Genomic DNA, 19,801 nt, shown 5'->3' with positions numbered 1-19,801 from the left:
GAATACCAAATTGGGAACATCTCGTAATGAGCGTTTGTCACACATCCGAAGAAACCGCCGAGAGTGTGTTGGTTTAATAATAATTATTTTATTTCCGAAGATGGTAAGGTGTAATGTGAAACCATTATCCGTAAATATTTTTCCCCCAGATTTTTTTTTACTTTTAATAAATTTTATTGAAATTTTACATTTACACAACGTAAAAAAGGCCGTGTGTACGAACTGACTTTTTGCATTTGTTTCATGTTCAGCAAACTTTATGTACGAATTGACTTCTGTGGTTTGCATACGAATTGACTCCTTATATACGAATCAGTTTTTGTACGAATTAACATTAAGTCGGCGTAATTTAATGAATATTCATGAGGCGAGAAATATTATATCGGCAAATATCAGGAATTAAACTTTGCACCCATCAACAAAATGTCATTGAAATAACCTGAGAACCATGCACATTTTATTTTCGAACGTCGAAACGACCCGACTTTCATTATTTTGTCTCTGCAAAAATCGCCGCTAGGGTCCCCGTGATTTTACACTGTTGTTTATTCATCGCCCAGACCAGCAGCAATAGCCTGTGGCTATAAATAACCACCGTCTAAAAATGTGTTCTTGAATACGCCACCATTTTGAATCACGCGAAATAAACAAGACCTTTTTACCTGTCTAAATTTACACAACTAATCACATTTCATCTATTATTGTACATTATTTACAAACAAGTTGATGAAACAAGAATAACAGCAGTCTCATTTAAAGTCATCATTTCGTAAGTTCTATGGTTGATACATTGACCTTGTCAGCAAATACAATTGATCATTGAGTCAAATGCTGACCGACGTTTTTCATACTAATTGTTAGGCCATTATTGACAAACTGAATCGTTGACAGATTTTTCCGTTATTTCCCGATCATGACAAGGAGCACACGGCGAGTGTGACTGGTCGGCAGGGGATGCTCACTCCTCCATGGCACCTGATCCCACCTCTGATGTTTTAGAGGTCCGTTTTTGCTCTGCTCCTATTTTGTATTGTTTAATGGACTTTTGAGCTTGATTACTGTTCGTTAATATCTCCATATATTTCATCTAAGAAATGGAATGTTTTATTCATTCAAACCTAATACCAAAATTTATTAGACAAAATTTCCATTGGCTGCTTAAAATAGCGGTTTAAAAATATCATTGTTGTCACCCGGAATATTCTGGGGTCAGCTCACAGCACATGGCTTTGTTTACTGGAATATTCCGGGTTCAGCACTACTAGGGTTAATACAGTATTTTATGAATTAACTTTTAAACATATGTTTGGAATAACATTATTTAAAGTTGAATACATAATATAATTAATTTAAGAGAACAAAAAAAGTAAGAATCTGTTGATATCATCATTTTGTTGAACAACTGACATGAAAAAAAGGTATAACACCCTGCTTCCAAAAAAAAAGAACCTGCCTGCCGCATTGAATTTTGGAATTTTCGGCCTGAGAAACTATGCATAATTTTTCTTTGCCTTACAATACTGTTTCTAAGACTTCAAAGAACCTTGAATCATATTGAGATGCGTAAAATGAAAATTGTAGCATGAAAAGAATTCAATTTTTAACTTCCTTTTGAGACTATTTTAATTAAATATTAATTTTAAGAGTTATCCTGTCTGACTGAGGAGTGGGTATCCTTTATAGACCCCACACATAAAGATATACAGTGTTGTTGGTTTTCCAGTGCTGGCTGTGTTTGTGTGTGTGTGTGTGTGTTACTGGTAAAATGACTTTTACTGGCTGAATGAATATCATTACTTATCATCTGTACATATTTTTATACAGGACCAAGTTACCTGTACCTATGTTTGACAGAAATGACTTCAGTGTATGGACAATTCTGAAACAGTGTATAGGCAAGGTAAGACATCCATGATAAGTAGTGGATTCAACATTAAAAGGCCAATATTAGCTCTTAATTATCTAATAAGAATTTTTTTATTTTTCATAGAAAATGAAAAAAATGTTCTATTTGCTAATAAGATGCTTTAGGGTTAAAAATTTGCTGTTAATAAATGCATAATATGAATGTCTAATAAAATATGTTAAGAAAGGCTGGATAGACATTTTAATTTTTTAAATAAAATATGATGTATGAAAATAAAACACATAATTTGTGAATATTTTTTAAACCTATGGTTAAAATCTTCATAAAACTAGTCACAACTAGGGAGAATATGTTAGCTATATTTTAAAAAGAAATTGAAATGAAATTGCGAAATCTTTGAGAAATTAATTTTTAAAATTTTGGCCAATCCTGATCGAAATTAAACTGATCCCAACCAGAATTTTGTAATAATTGGAAATGGATAACATTTTCACAAGAATACTAGTTTGTTTAGATGTAATACAGTTAAAAAGTAATTGAACTTGATAATCAAATAGATTTCTTAAAGGTAAATACAAAAAGAAGGCAGTGAATTATTTTATTTATTCTGTGTTAATTTTGATTGGGATCAGTTTAATTTTGATCAGGAGTGGTCCAAATATTAAAATAATTATTTTCCCTAAAATTTCGCAATTTCAAATGTGCCCAAGAGGAAAACTGTTTAAAACAAATACATTATATATACGATTTAATTTACATGCAAATAACAAAAAAGAATGTGAAGATCTAAGTTAATCCAGAACACAATGTTTGCACAGTACCTGCTCAATTTTACACTTAAATCCATGAATGATGCACATTACTTCAATACTCAAAACTCAATTTTCACTCAATTATATTTAAAGCTTGAATTTAAAGACGTACAACACACTGGGGGAGATAACTCTTGCTATTTCAATTAAACGTTTAACTTGACGTCAAATTTGACGTTTAAAATAAGCGTCCAAATGACGACCGAATCGATCCCGACGTAATTATAAGAAAATGGGATAAGGGGCTTGATGTGGTTTCTTTAGAAATACCAAATTGTATCCTTGATTATTTACGCTTTTGATTTAAAACCCGCTCTCCTCCATAAAAAAGGGAAGAAAAGAAAGATTATGTCTTAAATTTCTCTAATTTTATATCAAACTCATATCCGTGATCAATATTAGCAGAACAATATTCTTTATCTTTTTATGATACATAGCTTTCTTTTGTTACAGTTGGCTATGTAACATTCGCATTACCAGATCACAGGCCTATTATCAAATTAAGAATTATAGCCATATAAATACTGTTTTGTTCTCCTTTTAAGAAAAAAAATGTTTTACAACCCGTTTCCAAAAGTTCACTGATCAAAGAGGAACAACTCTAAAAAGGTGGGAGATTTTCCCCCTCCCCTAGTTGAGTTATTTCCTCCTGTTTGTTGAACAGTTATGAAGACACAATGAATTCTGATGAATGCAGGAACTGAAAACTATAATATATACTAAGTAAGTACTGAAAATGTAACAGAATTGTTTACTCAATTGGCCCGAATTCACGAATATCTTATATGTGACAAACTGGCCCTATCCGACCATCTAGATATACCACTGTCAACAATTTCAGTACACATTTCCTTGAATCATAACAAAACGTTTTATACGTGTATCACTGTACATGAATATTTTTAAACATGAATAATTTAAACATAGATGGAAAATTTACAGTTTGATAAATTAAAGTTAATGTAGATGAATACGAAATTTCCATTTTATCTATAGAAGCAACAGAAGGATGCATACAAGGGGTGGGGGGTGGGTGGGGGGGTACTTTTAGACCCCTCTCTTGTTTGAAATAAAAAAGGAAACAGTATATTCCATTTACCAGCCTGTTTACAGAATAGAAGAGTTGAATTTTCAACATTGTGCGTTCACTTTTAATGAAAATTAAGATTAAAATTCAATGTAAGTTAAATTCATACGCGGGTGTAAAATTAAATGCATGTCAGCCATGTGTATGGACTACATATTGGACATGTGGACATAAAATCCTTAGAGAATAAGTTTTACTTTTATTCTAGTAGTTGATAGTTTAACTCTTTTTCTAGTTGTCAGAATTTAAATCTGCATGAATGAATTAATTAATTGGTACTTCAGGGATTTAAAAGATTAAATATATATCTCTAGGGTAACATATGTTTGACTGCGTTAAAAAAAAAGGGGGGGGGGGTCGTCAAAAATTGCCTATACATCTGCATTTCAATGAACTGAAAAGTTTTAAGAACTCTGATATATTATGTAAATAATTTTTTTTTAAAGCAAAAGATATTTTCTAGCTTGGAATTTTTCAGGTGTATTTATAGATCTAACAATGTTTTCGTACACGTCTGAAAGATGCTTGAGAAACGTGACTTAAGGAGATGGGGGGGGGAGTGATTTTTCGCTAAAAATTAAAAACGGCTTGTTTAAAAAAATTACAAAAAATTATCAAGATTACTTTTGTAACCAGTTACATGAAAAAAGTATTTTTTTCCAAAATTTCCAAAATAGGTTTTTCTGTAAAAAAAATATTAAAATTGAAAAATATGCATTTTTCAAGGCTTAAATGAACCATAGTTTTTCAGTTTAAGTTCTTCAAAAAATATTTTGGCGATGTGTACCTCTATAAAAATACTTTATTTGTGTGGTTAATGGTAAAATGAATAAGTCGATGAAATTTGACAGCCAGACTAGCTGGACTTTTTTGAAAATGAAAAATTTTATAGCTAGCCGATTGAAAATTTATTCTCTGCATGAACAACCAAAGGGGATAACCTTTGGAACTTCCTGTCTAAATACGACTCGAACGATTTTGTCCAAAATGTGCATACGCATTGTATATATAGTCATGTATAAAATATACAAAAATAGCGAAAATTAAACGACGGGATTTTTTTGGTGGTGGGTGTGTTGTACCACTGATTTTGTGCATCTTTTGTTTCATCAGATTTTCATTCTGTCATATACTTTCTTCATTGAAGGAAAACATGTATGCCTTTACAATGCAAACTATAAACTGATTTTGAAGCATTGCAATCATGTATAAATACTGGAATTCCCCCAAATCCACCTGTAACTGTCCATTCTTTAGACAAAGACCTTTTCTTATTTTGCCAGGCCCATAGCAACAGTTTCAAAAGTGGGGGGGGGGGGGGAGGGGGGAGGGGCAACTTCCCAAAAAACCCGATAAGCAAAAAAAAAAAAAAAAACTAATTTACTGTACAAATCCTACAATTTGCCAGTACTCAACCTTACAACATCAAAAAAAAAGGGGGGGAACCAGAATCTAAAGGAAAATTTACTATAGCATAATACTATACTCAGACCCCTCCCCCCCCCCACCCATTCAAACTGTCCATTCTGTGAGAGAAAGAACAAATCTCAGGCCTATAGCCCTAGATTAGCTCTTTCTCTCACAGAATGGACAGTTTTTGGCCTTTCTCCTTTACATAAACAACTTATAATATTATAGATTTGAAAGAAAATGGACAGTGAGATCTCAAGCCCAGGAATTGTACCATCCGGAGTGCAAAAGTTTCTGGTTTGGTACTGTATGGCACAATTGAAAACGTTTTCACATATTAAATTTCATACTTTACTTAAGAAATCTAAAGCCAAGCAGTTTACTTGTATATCTATACTGGAAAAACGTATCACAATACGATATTATTTGTTAATGAATTGCAATATACCAGAATATCATATTATTGCGCAGCCCTTATGATATGGGGATCACAGGACTTTATGCAAGATACAAGGTAACATTAATGCCGAGAAATATATAAACATCCTTGACAATCACCAGTGGCCTGTTATTGCCCTACATTTTCCCTGCAAACTACTCTTTTTTTCAATATGACAATGTGCCAGTGCTTAGACCTCATGTTATAGAGGAATATAAATGTGCAATAATGTGCGGGGTAAGGTGTGGCATTAACCTATTTAAAGCATCAATCTATAGTCCATCAATTATGGTTATATGAGTTTATACTTCATGATTTCAACCGTTCACGGTAGCTCAGTTGGTAGAGCGCTTGCTCCGTGATAGGGAGGTCGTGAGTTCGAATCTCGGCTCGGCTGTGACTGACCTAAGTCAATAAAAAATGGTAGCAGCTGTTCCTTTGCCATGCGCTCGGCACTTTGAAGTGAAAGTTGCAGGTCCTTCAGATGAGACCTTAAAAACTGAGGCCTGGTGTCATGGCAGACGTTGGCACGATAAAGATCCTTCACTGCTCAATGGCCTTGAGTGCCGAGTAAAGGTCAAAATTTGAAGCCCTTTACAGGTATATGGTGACATCCCTATATGAGTGAAAAATTCTTGAATGAGACGTAAAACAACATACAATCAATCAATCATGCTTCATGATTTGCCATTATATCAGCAAGTTTGGTTAAAGAAAAGGCATGGTGCAAGATGGAAGAACTGAAAAGCCAGCTGACATTGATTCTTGTCAAATAATTTAATTTTGAGGACAGATAAACAGATTAAAGTCATTTTGAACTCCAATCGGTGTTTTGGTGAAAATTTTAATTCTGGCATGATGTAACATTAAGTCTTAGGAGGACATTTTGTTGACACTGCTATTCATGTTTAGGTCAAAATTATCCTGTATTATGATAAAGTTACTTACTGTAGATTTAGGCTAGGGAGTTTATGCCAATTGATTTAAAAAGTATTGATATATCCCTCAAACTGTATTGTGTTAATGCTAACTGCCAAATGTGTTTGTATATAAAAGCCTGGCTTTCATGACCAAATTCGATATAAGTTATATGATCTACCAGGCATCAGTTGTGAGGAGTTGTTTCAAAACCTGTCTGATTATGTCATCAATAAATCTAATTTTATGCAGAATAAAAATCAACCAGGCATCAGTTGTGAGGGGCTGTCTGACTATGTCATCAATAAATTTGATGCAGATTAAAAAAAAAATCATAATGTGTTTTAAACAATTAAGTCTGACATTTTTTGTTTTTTGAATTTTAGGAGTTGTCCAAGATAACTATGCCAGTTGTATTTAATGAACCAATCAGCTTTCTACAGAGAATTACAGAGTATTTGGAATATTCAGAGCTACTAGAAAAGGCCTGTACATGTGAAGACCCTGTTGATAGGTTAAAGGTATGAACAGAAATAACTTACAGTTAAACATCATTATCTCAAACTCAATGGGACTGAGAAAAATCTTCGAGATATCTGAGGATTCAATATATCGAGGATAAAATACATAAAGAAAAAGTTTTTGGGACTTCAAAATCACTTTGACACACAGTACGGGCAATGCCAAGGGCAATGCAGATTATGTATTGAACCAGGCTCCCCCAAGGTGTGTTAACCCCTACTGCGATACACCCCTGCAGTTAGTGCATCGCAGTCCTACCTGCAGCCAGGTATACACTGCATAGTATCACTTACCATTGACCAGCACCTTCAATCACACAAGTTTCTTTTCTTAGGAGAGAGAGTCTTCAATCAGAGACATAAATGACATGTTTTGTGTCTTTGCTTTAACAAATTTAATTGATTATCGTCACCACATGGGCACGTCTTGTGTTTTTGTGACCTTCACCTGCGCACCTCGATCACGATCTTTTTAAAATTTGTGTCGTACTCAATTTTTTCCAACTGTCATTTGGACCGACATTTTCTAGAAAGTTATTGATCCAGACAAATTTTACTGACCTTGCTGACAGATCTGACAGTTTTTGACAAGTCTGCTAAGATACAAGTCTGTTAAGATACATAATTCTAAGTATCAGTTTTTGATTTTTGACTACCAGGTACTTTAAGTCCAACTTTGTATTTTTACATCAAGAATTAGTGTATGCACGCATGACAAAAGAGTTTGATCATTTTACAGTCAAAAAAAAATGTTTCTTTGTCTACTTTAAATGTGAAAGACCCACTCTGCATAGATGCACACTGCAAAGTTTACACACACAGAGAAGCTTTTTTCTCTTTTTGGCCATGTAAGCCAATTCATTTCTGCTTGACAGTGATTTTATACCAGACATGGCCTTCCTTTCCCTTCTGTGCATTTTTAGCTCTACTAGTCAGAGATCAGAAGAGCTTATGTAAAGTAAGGTGTCCATCCATCTGTCTGTCTAGCTGTCTGTCCTTCTGTAAACAATTTTTCAAAACGCTACTCCTCCTACAGTTTTTGTCTGATTTCAGTATAACTTGGCACTTAACTAAACTACACTAAGATACATAATTTTGTATATCGGTTTTTGATTTCAATGAATGTTGTTGCCATGGTTACTTAAAATAGAAATTTCTGTGAAATACTTTCAAAACGCTACTCCTCCTACAGTTTTAATCTGATTTCAATATTACTTGGCACACAGGTAGGCTATAATGAGACACATAATTCTATTTATCGGTTTTTTGATTTCAATGAACGGTGTTGCCATGGTTACTAAAAATAAAAATTTCCTTGAAATACTTTCAAAATCCTACTCCTCCTACAGTTTTGGTCTGATTTCTGTATAACTTGGCACACAAGTAGACTACACTAAGATACATAATTCTCTCTACCAGTTTTGGATTTCGATGAATAGTGTTGCCATGGTTGCTTAAAATAGAAATTTTCTTGAAATACTTTCAAAACGCTACTCCTCCTACACTTTTTGGCTGATTTCAGTATAACTTGGCATACAAGTAGACTACACTGAGATAAATAATTGTCATTATTGTTTTCTGCCCCCGGATCAAAAGATCCTAGGGGTATATTGTTTTTGTCCTGTCTGTCTGTTTGTCTGTCTGTCTGTTGTCAACTTTAACCTTGCCCATAACTTTTGATTGGTTGGAGCTATGACTTTTATATTTCACTTGTGTATTCCTTGTGACAAGACCTTTCTTTGGGTACCATCATATTTGACCTTTTGACCTTGACCTTGAAGTTTGACCCACTTTTGCAAAATTTTATGAGACTTTAACCTTGGCCATAACTTCTGAACAGTTGGGGCTTGAGGTTTCAAACTTCACATGTGTATTCTTTGTTACAAGACCTTCCTTTGGATACCAACAACTTTGACCTTTTGACCTTGACCTTGGAGTTTGACCTACTTTTGAAAAACTTTAACCTTGGCCATAGCTTTTGAACAGTTGGTGATTGGGGTTTCAAACTTCACATGTGTATTCATTGTGACAAGACCTTCCTCTTGATATCAACCTCTTTGACCTTTTGACCTTGACCTAGGAGTTTGACCTACTTTTGAAAAACTTTAACCTTGGCCATAACTTTTGAACGTTTAGAGCTGGGGCTTTCATACTTCACATGTGTATTCATTGTGACAAGACCTTCCTTTGGATACCAATCACTCTGACCTTTTGACCTTGACCTAGGAGTTTGACCTACTTTTGAAAAACTTTAACCTTGGCCATAATTTTTGAATGGTTGGTGCTAGGGCTTTCATACTTCACATATGTAATCCTTGTGACATCACCTTCCTTTGGATACCAACCACTTTGACCTTGACCTTGATGTTTTACTTACTTTTAAAAAACTTTAACCTTCGCCATAACTTTTGAACAGTTGCAGCTAGGGCTTTCAAATTTAACATTTTTTATCTTTTGGCCTGGATTTTGACTTGCATTTGAGAAACTTTAACCTTCGCCATAAGCTGCCATACGGGGGCATCAGTGTTTCACAAACACATCTTGTTTGATTTTGTTAAATTATGTTGCCATGGTTACTTAAATTGAAATTTCTGTAAAATTGTTTTAAAAGGCTACTCCTCTTACAGTTTTAGCCTGATTGCAATAAATTTTGCCACAAAAAGAGACTAAACCAAGGATCATTATTCTATTTATTGCTGTTCCTTTACTAGGAAAAGGATAGGGGTATCTTTTGATTGTGACATAAATTGGTGGGAAAAATATTACTTTGGGTTCGAATTATATCGTACTCTTTCTTATCCTTGAGATACAAATAAAGGAGGATAGCATTCAATTGTGACTTTATAAGACACTTTTGATGATGTCCAAATCTAGCGCTTACATTTCTCTATGTAGAAGTTAAAATATTCGCTGTAGTAGAATAGAAATAATTCCCTCATCGGAGGAAATGTTGGAGAATATACCCCTCAGTCTCGAGATTTTGATGGCAAATAAAAACCTCCCCCTTTGGGCTCAGTTTTTTTTAGCCAACAAAATCTCAAGACTATCAGAGTATATTCTCCAACAATTCCTCAGACACGGGAATTATTTCTTAATTAAATATTCCTACTGATTTCGCGCCTGAAATACCTTTACAAAGGAATGATGTTTCACATCTGACTCTTATCATTACAGTCATAAATTTAAAATCTTGTGCATATCTTAATCTTCTATCGGAATTTTATAATAAATAAATAATATATAGCCCTCCTCCCCTCCCCCTCCCCCCCCCCCCCCCCCAATTAAGATTAAAACTGCAATACTTATAGATACATTCTTAAATCCAATCCCATAAAAAATATATCTAAAATTTAGAAAGCACACTACAAAAATATTAATTATTATCCAATATCATTAATTCTAGCATGTTGGGTATATTAACTTTCATTGTCGTAAGAAAAAAATCACCTACAGTAATTTATATCGTGGGTCATGACTTCTAATAGAGTGAACACGTACAGTGTAGCTTGACTTTCAATATGCACATTAAGGAAAAAAGTTCAAGGCTTCGATAACACTATTTGAAATTAACAATGACAAAAATTGTCATAATTACACAAGTTAGAATATATTTTTAAAAAAAATCTACTTTCATTTTGTACTTAAAAGATTCTAATATTTCTGCTTCCATATTTTTAAACTAATATTTCATTTTTATGCCCCCGGATCGAAAGATCCCAGGGGTATATTGTTTTTTTATGCCCCCGGATCGAAAGATCCCGGGGGTATATTGTTTTTGTCCTGTCTGTCTGTTTGTCTGTTTATCTGTTTGTCTGTTTATCTGTTTATCTGTTTGTCTGTTTGTTTATCTGTTTGTCTGTCTGTCTGTTGTCAACTTTAACCTTGCCCATAACTTTTGATTGGTTGGAGCTATGACTTTCATATTTCACTTGTGTATTCCTTGTGACAAGACCTTTCTTTGGGTATCATCATATATGACCTTTTGACCTTGACCTTGGAGTTTGACCAACTTTTGCAAAATTTTATGCGACTTTAACCTTGGCCATAACTTCTGAACAGTTGGTGCTTGGGGTTTCAAACTTCACATGTGTATTATATGTTACAAGGCCTTCCTTTGGATACCAACAACTTTGACCTTTTGACCTTGACCTTGGAGTTTGACCTACTTTTGAAAAACTTTAACCTTGGCCATAGCTTTTGAACAGTTGGTGCTTGGGGTTTCAAACTTCACATGTGTATTCTTTGTTACAAGGCCTTCCTTTGGATACCAACAACTTTGACCTTTTGACCTTGACCTAGGAGTTTGACCTACTTTTGAAAAACTTTAACCTTGGCCATAACTTTTGAACAGTTGGTGCTTGGGGTTTCAAACTTCACATGCTTATTCCTTGTGACAAGACCTTCCTCTGGATATCAACCTCTTTGACCCTTTGACCTTGACCTAGGAGTTTGACCTACTTTTGAAAAACTTTAACCTTGGCCATAACTTTTGAACGTTTAGAGCTAGGGCTTTCATACTTCATATATGTAATCCTTGTGACAAGACCTTCCTTTGGATACCAACCAGTTTGACCCTTTGACATTGACATAGGAGTTTGACCTACTTTTGAAAAACTTTATTCTTGACCATAATTTTTGAATGGTTGGTGCTAGGGCTTTCATTCTTCACGTATGTAATCCTTGTGACAAGACCTCTCTTTGGATACCAACCACTTTGACCCTTTGACCTTGACATAGGAGTTTGACCTACTTTCGAAAAACTTTAACCTTGGCCATAACTTTTGAATGCTTGGTGCTAGGGCTTTCAAATTTAACATTTTTTATCTTTTGGCCTGGATTTTGACTTGCATTTGAGAAACTTTAACCTTCGCCATAAGCTGCCATACGGGGGCATCAGTGTTTCACAAACACATCTTGTTTATTTTCTTTCTCTCTTTCTGTTTGATTTGGTTTTATTTTGTTTTGGTTTATAATTTCCAAGGGAGAAAACTTGCATTTTTTTCCAACCTATGTTCGTAATGTGCACCAATGCATTGAGGATTAACCTGGATGGCTGAACAGCAGGGGCATGCCATTTTTACCTGAGACACCTGTACTAACCCCCATGAGATTCACACCGTCAGGGTGCACGTTAAATGCATAACCCCCATTGCCCATACTGTATCAATAGTATTCAGTATATCAGTTTTCAAGATAATGAAGTTCAACTGTATTTTTACTTTCCAAGAATTAATATATAAAATGCTTTGCCATCTGTGAGAAAGGTTTACTCAAATGTTGGGTAACCTGGGTCACTAAGTGACCTATTGCTGTCTGTTTCATCCAGTGTCAATGAGCATGCATCATCCATTAACATTTGGACATCAGCTTCTTCTGTAGAATGGCTAAACCAATTTTGACCAGTTTTTAGCTCAACTTATCAAGGGCTGAAGTGAGCATTTCTGATAAATATTTGTCTCTTGTCATTGAAGTTGTTGTCATTTTAAAATTTTCACTTTTTCATCTTCTTAAGAACCACTGGACCAATTTTAACCAAACTTGGCACAAAGCATCCTTGGGTATAGGGCATTCAAATAAATGGTCACATCCTTTTTGAAGGGGAGAAAATCCAGAAAAAGCTTCCTGAAGAAGTCTTCTAAATTATTCAAATCATGACCCCTGGGGGTAAGGTGGGACCACAATAGGGGATGAAAAGGCAGTTAAAATATATATTTTGTACAGGCCCAGATGTGATAATTATACCCTCAGGGGTATGTCTACCTGTCTGCAACAGGTCAGGTGACACATGATGGTCTACAGTGAGTAGTTTTCAAACAAAATTCGTTCATTTCTGCATATTCAAAATCTTTGTATGAAGAAGTCATGTCATTTTTAGCTCACCTGAGCCGAAGGCTCAAGTGAGCTTTTCTGATCGAAATTTGTCTGTCGTCGTTGTCGTCGTCATCATTGTTGTCGTAAGCTTTTCACATTTTCATCTTCTTCTCAAGAATAACTGGGCCAATTTCAACCAAACTTGCTACAAAGTATCCTTGGATAAAGGGGATTCTAGTTTATTCAAATGAAGGGCCACACCTTCTTCCAAGGGGAGATAAATATGAATTCGTGGAAAAATTAATGGCATCATTTAAAAATCTTCTCAAGAACCACTGTGCTTGAAAATATGAAACTTATATGGAAGCATCCTCAGGTAGTGTAGATTCAAGTTTGTTCAAATCATGACCCCTGGGGTTGGGTGGGGCCACAATGGGCAATCAGAGTTTTACATAGGAATATATATGAAATATCTTTAATAATCTTCTTCTCAAGAACAACAAAGCCAATTGATTGGTCATGTTTGTATTGAAGCATCCTCAAGTAGTGTAGGTTCAAGCTTGTTCCAATCATGACCCTTGGGGGTAGGGTGAGGCCACAATGGACGTTCAAAGTTTTACATAGGAATACATAGGACAAATCTTCTTCTCAGTAACAGCAAAGCCATGATTGGTCATTTTTATGTGGAAGCATCCTCAGGTAGTGAAGATTCAAGTTTGTTCAAATCATGACCCCAGGGGGTAGATTGGGGCCACAATGGGCGATCAAAGTTTTACATAGGAATACATAGGAAAAATCTTTAAAAATCTTCTCAAGAACAACAAAGCCATGATTGGTCATATTTATATGGAAGCATCCTCAAGTGGTGTAGGTTCAAGTTTGTTCCAATTATGAACCCCGGGGGTAGGGTGGTGCCACAATGGGCAATCAAAGTTTTACATAGGAATACATGGGAAAAAATCTTTAAAAATCTTTTTCTCAAGAACACAGACCTGTTTACTCTTACGATTTCGCCGTATTTTGTACGGATTTTCAGTCCAAAATACGTCTCACGTTTTGCTTTAACGAAAATACAGAAATCCCTTCATATGGATTTTAGCAATTAGTTTTCGTTATCTGTCTCAGTTTGACGCTTTTTAATCGCTAAAAAAGAGAAAAATTTCAAACATTTAAGTTGCCAAAACGAGGTGGTTTAAAAAATGACAGAAATCACTAAAGAGAAAGCAGGGTATGATGTTTTGCTTTGTTATTAAACCATGTTTTGGTAATCAGAAATGTAGTTGTTTTCTAGTAATATATGTACAGTCAATGAAAAGTGAAATCTTACGGACAAATTCAAAATCTCACTGACAAATCTAATAAAAAATCCTGAGAGACAACGATTTGGGTAAACAGGTCTGAGAACAGCAAAACCATAATTAGTCATATTTAAATGGAAGCATCCTCGGGTAATGCAGATTCAAATTTTGTTCAAATCATGACACCCAAGGAGAATAGAGGGGCCATAACAGGGGATCATAGTTATACAAAGGAATACAAATGATATATCAATAAAAATTGTCTTCTTAAGAACAGAAAAGCTATTATTTGTCATATTGATTCAAAAGCATCCCTATGAAGTATAGATTCAAGTTAGTTCAAATCAACACCCCCCCCCCCCCCCCCCCCCCCCCCCGAACCACTTTTATATCAAATCTTTTCAAGACTTAACTGATTTCTACTTTTTCCTAGCCAGAGTGCTCAGGTGAGGGATGTGGCCCCTGGACCTCTTGTTAGCTTTACTGGTCAGAGACCAGAAGTAATGTTTCTGTCGTTTGGCCGTCCATTTGTCTGTCTGTAAACTTTTCACATTTTCAACTTCTTCTCAAGAACCACTGGGTCAGTTTCTACCAAACTTGCCACAAAGCATCCTTGGGTGAAGGGGGTTCAAGTTAATTCAAATGAAGGGCCACACCCTCTTTCAAGGAGAGATAATTAAGAATTTGTGAAAATTTGGTGTCATAAAAATCTTCTCAAAAATGATTGGGCCAGAAAAGTTGAAACATATATGAAACCTTTAATACATAGTGTAGATTCAAGTTTATTCAAATCATGACCCCAAGGGGTAGGGTAGGGCCATAATGAGGGATCAAAGTTTTACATAGGAATATATAGGAAAATTCTCTAAAAATCTTCTTCTGATGACCAACAAAGCCATGATTAGTCATATTGATATGGATGCATCCTCAGGTAGTGTGATTCAAGTTTGTTCAAATGATGACCCCCAGGGGTAGGGTGGGGTATATATATATCATAATAATCAGACTTCCAGTGCTCGAGCTGTGATTCGCCATTTGCGCCAATTGCGAATTTTTTCCAAAAGTGGCGAAAAGAAATTCAAAAGTGGCGAAAATGAAATTTTTTTTAGATATACCAAACAAAAGTGTGTGTACTCCTGGCTATCTCCTTTGTTTATTCAATGTATACAGATTAGCCCCTTTGTTTATTTAATGCAAGCAGACGTTTGAATTCAGAGTGTGAAAACTCCATGAAACGTACAAAACAATGTACATGTAGGAAATCACGTCTCGCTTGAACGCACACAGCTGACTAGGTAACTTCAGCCTGGAGCAGTAAGGGGATACAAAATTACTTGAAATAATATAAGATGGATTAAACAAGGAAAGACAAAGTGTTTTTGGAAGATGAAGTTAGTTAATGAAAGATTTTAATCAATAAAATCTGGATCTATATAGATCGTTTTTTAAAACCGAAAGTAGGAAAACATGACGAAAACTGCAGAGCATGGCTGCTAATTTTACCTGATTAAAGTCAAAATAGTGTGTTCATTTATACCATAAACTGACAAAGAGTGAAAGAGATACTGGCTTGGAAACAAAACAATACAATTATTCTGAATTATTTTCAATTATATAAATTTACATGCATACATCCAGTGTCCAACAGTCCAAGTTGTTAAATTAAGCCAAATTTTAAACCTGATTTTGATTACTTCTTTTCACGATAAATTGTTGATATGATTAAATTTTTCACTTATTATATTATATTATTTTTTCATTTTTAAAAAAATGTTTTATATTTTTACTAAGTCTGTAACCCCCCTTCCCAGGCTAAAAAAAATGTTATGAACAAGAGGACATCTTCTGTCAAGAGTTGGCTAATATCAATATCAAATTAATTGTATAAATGTAGAAATAATTCTTATATTAGTTTTGTAAGTGGATACAACTTTAAATTTTACCATTTTAAAACAATGCCTGTGATATAAACAAATTGAAATAGTGCTATTAGTGGAGTGTTTAGCATTATAAACACTTGTCATGAGGAGATGTAAGAATGCAATTCTTTTCATCGTGAAAAATGGCGAAAAATATTTTCGCTCCAGTGGGAGCTCTGCAGACTTCCCTGTACATATTTCAAAATACTTTTCGTTTTTTAGACATTTAGTGATCAAACTGTTTGCATGATTTTATTTTATGATAAAAATATTTAATTTTTTACATAGATGAAATTCGGGGGTCCATGGTTCAGCCCTAGAGGGTGGGGCTTAGTCCACCTCTCACTGAAGCTCTGTCTCTTATCTCCTTATAGGATACAGCAATGTCTACTGTTTACATTAACATTGTGTATCGTGCACATTCTTCAGTTAATTAGATGGTTGCAGCTTTGCACAGTCTGATTGGAAGTGTCAGTGTTAGAGAACAACACATCGTAAAAACTAATTGTCCGTCAAATGAAGTCGCTCTTCTTATTGTATCCAATTTCTTAGAGTTTGTAAACAAGTTCATAATTTAGAAGTTTATATTGTCTGTCATTTTACACACTGATAGTGTCTATTATAATTCATAACACAATATTTAAACATAAATAAATGCACTGTACAAATGAATATATCAATTAAAATTATATTTTATATGCTCATTGTGTTACATAATGAGCAGGCTAGCCCTCTAAAAAGTTCAAAATTAATGACCCTGGAGTCCAGGAGTCAGAGTTGGGCAAAGTTTGTCATATATATTGGAATATATATTATGAAGTGTGATTTAACTTCTTCACTCTTGAACTTATAGGACACAAGGCGACGTATGGACATACAGATAATTATATAGTCCGAAGAGGAACCCAGGTGATCATTGAGTTCATGATGCTCAGGTGATTGTCAAGTCTTATGGGATTTTTGTTTATTTTGCAGTTTATCTCGGCATTTGCAGTGTCTGCTATTTCATCCAACTTTGAACGCTTAGGAAAACCATTTAATCCATTATTAGGAGAAACTTTTGAATTTGATAGGTAAGAAGAGTTCTCAGTGTTTATGTTAGTGTGCATCCTGAACAAATTATATGCATTAATTTTGCTCGGAATGCATGATTTCAATAAACGTGCATCCCAATGGATGCAATAAAATTAGAAAGACATATGTACGAGGGCATTTCAAAAGTTCTGGCAACTGGTGTGCGGTAAATTAATGAGCGTCATTATCATAAATTAAATTATATCAATCCCTCAAAATAGTCTCCGTTGACCTGGACACACTTTTTCAGTCTTGAAATCCACGTGGAAAATGCTGCCCTATAGTCCTCTTTCGGTATACGCTTCATACACTGGAATACGGCACTTCCGACTGCATGACGACTTTCAAATCGCCGTCCTCGGAGGGCTTCTTTGATAACGGCATTCAACCAAAAATCGCATGGAGCTAAGTCAGGACTGTAGGGTGGATGTGGTAAAACGGCAATACCATTTTCCTTTAAATATTTGGTTACTACCTCTGATCTATGGGCAGGTGCGTTGTCATGGAGGAGCTTTATTCCTCTAGTACTGGTTGTTGGTCGGGTCGTTTTATAGTGCTCTACAACCTGAGACAAGACATTCTCTGCATAAAATTGACCAGTAACACTGCTGTGTTCTGGAACCGGAACTTGAGCAACAGGGCCTTTAGAATCAAAAAATAAGGCGTACATTACTCTCCGGACAGACCGGTTTCTGCGTGCAATTTGAGGCCTTGTATCATTTTCACCGATCCAAACTTTATTATTGAGCTTAGTTTCCGGTTCAAACAAATATATCCATGTTTCATCACCAGTTACAATCTCATTTATTCGCCTTTGGTCACAATCTTCATAAATTGTTAGTAACTGTGAAGCCATTCTACCCGGATGCGCTTTTGCTCTTCCTAGAGAAGATGCGGCACCCATCTAGCACAGACTTTCCTAAGCTTTAAGTTTTCCTTTAAAATGCGAAAAACTGCTGACGAATTAATGTTAGTTAAGTCTGCTATTTCCTCAACTGTATATCTAGCATCATCAGCTATCGTATTTTGAACAGTGACGATTTCTTTTTCGCCATATGCACAAACTGGACGCCCCAAACGGAGGTCATCTTCAATTGATTTTCTACCCTCTTTAAATTGAACTACCCATCTTGCTATTGCTCGATATGAAAGAGCATGCTCTTTATATGCTACATCTAAATTGGCTTTTATTTCTGTTGCCATAAAGCCAAGCAATGAGCGAATTTTGCAATACGCTCTTTGCTCAACAAAAAAATTGTTCTCCTTATCAGTCATTTTTACGCCCAGTATACAGAGAATACCTAATTATGACGTCATTTTAGCAGTCCTATACGTCATTTTGAATGTAAAATGACATCACTACTAATGCATATTTGCCTAAGCTTTACAGTTGTATCAGAGTCATTTTAATCCGTAACGTAGTTAAGATTTTATATACCAGTTGCCAGAACTTTTGAAATGCCCCTCGTATTGTTTTCATAATTTGTTGATATATGCTAATTCACTAAATTGTTGATTAAATCATATCCACATGCTAAGATATATGCACCAATGATTTTGAGACTTATGCAAGTGTATGGCTACTTAGCCAAGAATAGGTCAGGTTTCACACCTCGCTGTTATTGCAGTTAGCAAGTAATTATCAGAAAGTCTTTGGAACAATCATTTCCAATAATTCAATTATAATACAGGCAATGCAGATCCTGTATTTCCCGTGCCCCGTCACAGTATAAACGTGGGATTTTGCCAGGTGAGACAGGTAAACCTGTCATCACCTACCTATCCATGCCGCGGTTAAATGGTCGATCATCTAGTATCGTAAACAAACGGGAGTTATCTCCCTGAACAGAAGTTTGCGAAATTCCTTGTATTAAAAAAAAATTAAAGATCCACAGTGTATATATAGTTAAGAAAGTATTTTCCTTTATTTTGCAATAATAAATAGACAATTATAAACATACTCTGAAAAGGAATTTGTAATTTAAAGCAGAAGATAATAAATGTTTCAATACTTATATGGTGACATCTTTAATTCTTAGAAACTGTATAAAGAAACTATATATTTTTAAGCTGTGTCATATGTGTGTTTAACATGAAACAAAAATAAAATATCAGAAATTTAAGTATTAAAAACTTCTCTGTTTAAACTGTACGCGAACTGCAGTTACTAATAATGAACAATTTCAGAATTGTTTTTAAGGGAAAATAAATAATTCGTCTCTGGTTAACTTGAAAAGGAATAAATTAGAACTATGAAGCTGAAGGCTTGAAAATTCCCCCCATCTTCCACCCCTCCCTCCCCCAATCAGAATTAATCACAAAAACCCTTGTTCCCCGTATGGCCAATAACCGTACTATTTTATCTTTCTACAATACTACAAAATGGGTAAAAAAGGCATTCTTTGTTCCTCTATCTGTGTACTAAGTTATTATTAAAAAAAAACCTGAAACTTTAATGTGCTAAAATATACATAATCATACCGCAACTGGCGTTGTTTACACCAGAAAAGCCCGGACTTGATCCTTAAAAAACGTCAGTCTCCTTATGTATTCGGTTTTCTTGGTTCATAAATATGATCCTGTGTATCATGATTATGCTGAACTTCTGTTTTTCGATCCATTTTACTCGCGAGCAAATGCTAGTT

General features: G+C 34.9%; 1 protein-coding gene across 1 annotated transcript in view; it reads left to right on the top strand.

Moving 5' to 3' along the window:
- The window catches only part of LOC133185588 (oxysterol-binding protein-related protein 1-like), a 329,016-nt gene that overhangs the window by 145,223 nt on the left and 163,992 nt on the right, over positions 1 to 19,801 (top strand). Inside the window, exons 16-18 of the mRNA XM_061320895.1 lie at positions 1,825 to 1,900; positions 6,920 to 7,054; positions 17,058 to 17,155. Coding sequence (XP_061176879.1) covers positions 1,825 to 1,900; positions 6,920 to 7,054; positions 17,058 to 17,155 — 309 coding nt within the window. The remainder of the gene's footprint in view (positions 1 to 1,824; positions 1,901 to 6,919; positions 7,055 to 17,057; positions 17,156 to 19,801) is intronic.

Source organism: Saccostrea echinata, unplaced genomic scaffold (assembly GCF_033153115.1).
Source record: "Saccostrea echinata isolate AGI-Se365-2 ecotype Australia unplaced genomic scaffold, CSIRO_AGI_Sech_v1 ptg000001l, whole genome shotgun sequence".
NCBI lineage: Eukaryota > Metazoa > Mollusca > Bivalvia > Ostreida > Ostreidae > Saccostrea > Saccostrea echinata.
The sequence above is the reverse complement of the archived record's forward strand: the minus strand, read 5'-3'. Positions and strand labels throughout refer to the sequence as shown.